This window comes from Cebus imitator, unplaced genomic scaffold (assembly GCF_001604975.1).
Source record: "Cebus imitator isolate Cc_AM_T3 unplaced genomic scaffold, Cebus_imitator-1.0 Scaffold0, whole genome shotgun sequence".
In the NCBI taxonomy this organism is placed as follows: Eukaryota; Metazoa; Chordata; class Mammalia; order Primates; family Cebidae; genus Cebus; species Cebus imitator.
In genome coordinates, this window is record NW_016107315.1 from 9,700,472 (window position 1) to 9,707,088 (window position 6,617).

General features: G+C 35.4%; 1 protein-coding gene across 1 annotated transcript in view; it reads right to left on the bottom strand.

Annotated features, from left to right (window-relative positions):
- Positions 1 to 6,617, bottom strand: part of TOPAZ1 (testis and ovary specific PAZ domain containing 1) — a 92,506-nt gene that overhangs the window by 20,238 nt on the left and 65,651 nt on the right. Inside the window, exons 15-17 of the mRNA XM_017522395.2 lie at positions 5,639 to 5,813; positions 4,559 to 4,659; positions 1,418 to 1,583 (exon numbers count right to left, since the gene is read on the bottom strand). Of these exons, the coding sequence (XP_017377884.1) occupies positions 1,418 to 1,583; positions 4,559 to 4,659; positions 5,639 to 5,813 (442 nt within the window). The remainder of the gene's footprint in view (positions 1 to 1,417; positions 1,584 to 4,558; positions 4,660 to 5,638; positions 5,814 to 6,617) is intronic.

Genomic DNA, 6,617 nt, shown 5'->3' on the forward strand with positions numbered 1-6,617 from the left:
AAAAAAAAAAAAAAAAAAGAATTAAAAAATTCCAGGAACAATGGAGCATACTTCTGTGGGCTCTTCTTTTGTAGAAATAAAATTTTACTTATGAAAATTACTTTTAGTTGAAACTGTCACTGCAAAACAAGAATTGATAGAAGTTTAAAGTTAGTCTAAAAATGGCAACACTGAAATGTAAAACAAAATCTCCACAGATCACTCCATATCCCTCCTAAAGCTCCCCCAGTTTCTAGTTTGAGAAAGACTGGTTTTGCCACAAACTTTTAGGCAGGTGGCTCCTATTGTAAGGTGACCGAAGCTCATTTTTATCTACTATTTTCCCCTTCCCATTTCCTGCCACATCGCTTCTTTCCTCACAGAGCTTGTGAGCTCTGGCTTATATTTCACTAATTTATATTTTTGTATTTTGACACTCTTCCCACTTAGGGAACCTCACTCATCATGTTTAAGTTGAAGAATACCTCTACAAACAAGCTTTTGAATAAAGCCTACTCACAACCTCTGTATTAAACCCTCAGCACTGAACACATACAAAGTGTTTTACACACATATATTTCCCATATATGAATCACATGTTCATATATGTGCCTATATATGAATTACATGTATTCATTATGTGCTAGCATGTGTTAGTGTGTTTTAAAGTTCTCCATTTGCTTTATTTATTGATTCTATCTTCCCACCTAAACTCTTGTTATCCTTGAAGTTTCTTCATTCTTATCCCACTTTATCAAATAAAATCTGCCTGATGGTCCAAATAGCCAGAGCTATCATTAGCTTCATTAGTGTCATAACACTATTGTGCTCTTTTATTTTTCTCATACCAAACTAACCTTATTTGTTCCTGCAGGCTTAATGTCATTGTAATTTCTGCTTAGAAAAATTGCCTTACCAAGGAAAGTAAGCTCTACTCATCTTGGTTTGAAGTCATGTTTGCCTATATGTGTGAAGACAGAGTTTATGCACACTACAATCAGGATTTCTGTTTTACATAGCTGCTGAAGCCTGAGCTCCGAAGCTGGAGTGTCTGGGTTTGAGTCTGGCCTCCATTCCTTACTTGTTATGTCATTTTGGGCAAGTTGGTCAGTATCTTTGGCAACATTTTCTTATCAATAAAATGGGGATTTTAATAGTTCCAAATTCAGTGTTCTATGAAGATTAATTGGGATAATTCAGGGCAAGCAGGCCATAGAAAGAACTAGTTTCTAAATCAACAAAGGCTCAATAATTTCTTCTTTATTAAGGCTAAGTTAACTTTTCTCTTTCAGTTTACATAACAACCTTTCCTACCCCATATCTTCACTAGGGTTTAGACCAAGCTATTAACCACAGTTCAATAACAAACTAATTACACAGACAAAAATGCATAACAAGTTTAACAAATTATTTTATGCTTGCATATATCAGAACTTACCCCTCATTACCCAAATGGCACCATTTAGGCTTCCACTTTTTAGAAAAATTTCTGCTGCAACATTCACAATCTGACATCTTGATGCTAACATCTCAGGCCCTATAAGTCCTTTTAAACTTGTAAAGTGTATTTTTAATTCATATAGTTTATCTAAGACCTTCCTTCCCTAGAATAAAAATAAAGAATGCTAATTGGGTATCAATCAATTATAGACACACAAAGCCATTGATAATTATTCACAAGCCAATTATCCAGTTTGAATCATCATCCTAGACTGCTGAACTGCTCCGAGACTCTTTCCTTAAGCCCCTTACTGTTCACAGATGAAAGGGAAAGAGGAACAAGCAAGGTTCTCCCTCATATTAACCACCCTTCCCACCAATATCACAAGACCCCCTTTATCGGCAGTCTTCTTTTTGTTTTATACACTGTACTTCTCTTTAAGATTTCATTTGACAAAAGGATTCCATTTAACATTAGAAAACTACTGATTATACGTTTTTGCTTCTCTTCTGTTGGTCAATCTGGGATCTAGGAGGGAGATACAATAAAAATGAAAATAATTTGTTATCAAATTTAGACACACTCAGGAGGAGGCTGAAATAGGATGATCACTAGATCCCAGAAGTTTGAGACCAGCCTGGGCAGTGTGGTAAAACCCCTGCCCTACCTTCCAAAAAATTTAGAAAAAGAATGATAGTGAAAAATAAAATACAATTGTTAGCTAAAATTATTAATTGAGTAGATTAATTATTTCATGTATTCTACATGAAAATTACCTTTGGTTTAGACATCAGAAATTGGACATAAATAATTATTTTATACCATGAGTCAGCAAGCTTTTCCTGTAAATGGCCAGATAGTAAATAGTTTAGGCTTTGCAGGCCACATTTAGTCTGTTGTACATTCTTTTTGATTGTTGTTTTTTAAATTTATAACTCTTCTAAAACGTAAAAAAATTCTTAGCTTGAGGGCTCTATAAAAACAGGCTTTGGGTAAATTCTGGCCCATGGGCCTTAGTGTATAGACCCTTGTTTTATACCCTATACTATTTGAATCAAATGCTTATTACGATGTGAAGGTACTTTCAAGGTGACCGTATAAATGAGTGCATTTTTGAAGGGATATGTTTAGTTCAATTTCAATGATTTTACTTTTTCATTAAAAAAGGAATAGGTTTCATTAAAAAATTCATACTAAGGTGATAAAATACTTTTCTAAATAAATTGGTTAAAATTTTAATTAAAATAGATAAAATTCACCAATCTGTCTTAAGAAATAATAACCAAATAAAATTTAAAAATACTCTAAAATTTCAGCAAAATCAGTCTTCCTTTTTTTTTTTTTTTAACTTGAGATGGAGTCTCACTCTGTCACCCAGGCTGAAGTGCAGTGGTGCAATCTCTGCCTCCCAGGTTCAAACAATTCTCCTGCCTCAGCCTCCCAAGTAGCTGGGATTATAGGCATGCAACACCATGCCCAGCTAATTTTTGTATGTTTTAGTAGAGATGAGGTTTCATGTTGGCCAGGCTGGTCTTGAACTCCTGACCTCAAGTGATCTGCCCACCTCGGCCTCCCAAAATGCTGGGATTACAGGCATGAGCCACCACTCCTGGCCCAGTCTGAGTTTTTATAAAGGATCTTCTTGTTAGGTAGTCCTTAAATTCCCAAGCATTAAACAGTCAGGATATTAATGCTATGACCAACCTTAAGCTCGACTGTGAGAGCAGACACAAGGTACACCTTGCCCACTTCAGGCCCACCACACAATAAAAGCAAAGCCTCCTGGAGACTTTTGAGCCTGGAGGCTTTCTATTTAACCATTCTAGGTTAAAAAATTTTTTTTTTTAATTCATGAATTTTGTAGGTATACAGGTGACCATGTACTTAAATGTTATTGAACATATTCAATTGTGAAATAACCTCTTTATAAAAGTAGCAAGTAACAAAAGATATACTTTAATAGTTAAATCCATAGTGACTACAATCTCTACCCCACTCTCTATATAACTCCATCCCTGAGCGCTTCCTCCCTATTTTGGATTTCCCTGTCCTCTACTTGAACTCTATTGAGTCTATAACTCCACCTGCCACCTCAGGAGTATCTAAAGAATGGTAATATAATATGGTCTTGAGTCACTAAACCACCTCTAACTATGGTAAGCTAAGCCTCAGAGACATCAAGTTATATTGTATATAGTGTTCCGGGGTATTCTAAGAGGTGATTTTTAAGAAGTTCTGTTAATTGTGCGTATTCTGAGTTCATCTTAAGAAATGTGTCTTAGCTGGGTGCAGTGGCTCACAACTGTAATCCCAGCACTTTGGGAGGCTGAGGCAGGTGCATCACCTGAAGTCGGGAGTTTGAGACCAGCCTGACCAACATGGAGAAACCCTGTCTCTACTAAAAATACAAAATTAGCTGGGTGTGGTGGTGCATGCCTGTAACCCCAGCTACTTGGGAGGCTGAGGCAGGAGAATTGCTTGGACCCGGGAGGCAGAGGTTGTGGTGAGCCAAGATTGCACCATTACACTCTAGCCTGGGCAGCAAGAGTGAAACTCCATCACAAAGGAAAAAAAAGAAATGTATCTTGAACTCTTCTAAAATTACAATATAACTGATACTCATGTGTTGGCAAAATAATATGAGTTGAAAGTTACTTCAAATAAATATTACATTTAGCATGGGTTCTTAATCCATTTATGTCTAATGTTAAGCTTGTGGGAGTTATTTACATCCTACTGCTCAAGGTCATCACCAAAGTCTGATTTTTTCCACAAAAAAATTTGCAACTTCCGGCATAAATGGGTTAAGTGTTCTCTATACTGAGATTTTATTTATTTTTATAATAACAACTATTTTTAAAGACAGGAATCTGTCCATGCTGCCCAGGTTGGTCTTGAACTCAGCTTCCTGAGTAGCTGGAACTAGAGGTACACTCCACTGCATCCAGTTTGAGATTTTAAATAGTAGCCATTTGCTTAATATACCATTTAATAAAGCACTCACTAGTCTGGGTCCCATTTTATCAATTGTAATGATTATTAGCAAGCTCCTAATTTGCAGGGTTAACTTATATTCTGTTCATAATTTTAAAGCTAATACTCTTTATACCAAGCTAAGACAAAAACTCCATGAAGTACCTTGGACCACTGCAACAGCTTGTGATAGAAGTACAAAGCACTGATTCCGATTCTTCCCAGCACACTTTTATCTACTTTACTGTTTTGTGGATCTTTGCTAACTGAAACAAAAAGCAGGCATATAAAAGAAAATAAAGTAGTCACTTAAAATGATGGAAGAGGCAAACTAATACAGAATTATTGATACTACCACAAATACCAGGTGTTGGCAAACTGTGCCCTGTTTTTGTATAGCCTATGAGCCAACCATGGTTTTCCTGTTTTCAAAGCATCGTTTAAAAACAAAATAAACCAATGTGATAGAGATCACATGCGGGTGTTCAAAGCCTAAAATATTTACTATATGGCTTTTTATGGAAAAAGTTTGCCAACCCCTGATAAAGTCTACAGTAGTAAAGAACTCAGGTCAAAAACAAAACAAATTCAAAACTATATAAATTCTGTTTACTTGTAATAGTAAAGAGAGTAACAACTTAAATAATTCAAAAATTCAGGTGCTCCAGTATAATTTGCTAGCAATAGTTTTACCAATTTGAGTGAAAAGAAAAATAAGAATATAAAACATCTGATACTAAAACACCAATTCCTCACCTTTTATCATTATAATCTAACTTAATAAATAGACGGAAAACTTCAGAAACAGAAGGAAGAGTATCTGAAACCTGCATTAATTTATTCACAACCTGGAAAATATTAAAGAGTTTTACATTCTTGTTAAGAACACTGCCACTGGCCAAGCTGTGCCTTATGTCTACAATACCAGTGCTCTGAGAGGCTTAGGTGGAAGGATCCCTTAAGTGCAAGAGTTTGAGACTAGCCTGGGCAATGAAGCAAGACCCTGTCTCTACAAAAAATAAAAAAATTAGCTGTGTATAGTGACATGTGCTTGTAGTCCCAGCTCCTTGGGAGGCTGAGGCAGTAGAATTTCTTGAGCCCAGGAGTTTGGGGCTGCATGAGCTATGACTGCACCCCTGTACTCCAGCCTGGGTAAGAGAGGAAGACCCTGTCTCTAAAAAACAAAAAAGAACACCACATCATCCTCATACACAATATATATTCAGGCCAAAAGTTACATTTTACCTGTTTCAGCAAATTCACAAAAAGGAACATCTGGTCTTTCTTCTTCATAGTTTTTTGTAAGTGTTTTAGCAATGCAAGCACAAAACGTCTCAAAATCTGCAAATTTTTCACAGCCCATTTTTACATTTAGGTACAATTTTCCCAATCTGGTCCAGTCACCTCTTTCTTTACAATGCTATAAAAATTATTAAAAACAAAACAAAAAAGAAAAAAAAGAATGAAAACTATGTCATTTATGCAAACATGATTTTAGGGTCAAGCACGTTTATGTATTAGATATACATAAATTAGTAAGACAAAATTTGCAGATCTTATAAACTTACTGACAAGCACCACATCAATAATATACTATTGTAACTTTGCTTTTCTGGCTATAGTAAAGCCTCTATAAATTCCAAATAGCAATGCACATTTGTTTTGATTATCCAGGTCTTAAAGTGTTTAACTATATATTCCCCCCCAAACCTGAACTTGACAGTGGAGATGGATTTTATGGAAAACAGATGATACGCAGCATGATTTGAGCTATCTCCAGGGCAATATATTATTTTACCACTTTTAGAAATTGCATTTTAATGTTATGTAGGCCCAAATTATAAATGGCCAAATATCATTTCGGACATTACATTCTACAAAAGTGGCTACAAAGTAAATTTCAGTAAACTTACTATCTTTCTATAATTTCTGTTAAAAACTGAAGAAGTTTTTCATACCAACAAAAAAGTAGTCTAAAGGATATAAAAGTACTAATTAAAACGAAGGCAACAATTACTACATAAATATAAAAATGATATTAAATTTAAAAGTAATAATCATCCTTAAGGTCCTCATTTCTTATACTCTAAATGGTTGGAGAGTTCTGTGTGATCTGGGCTTTATTCCACCATTTCATGTACTGTAGCCATCCATGACAAGTACCTCAGCTTTCTTGTGAACTGAGTGAGTCTGCCCACCCTCAAGAATTAAAGGCTATTCACAT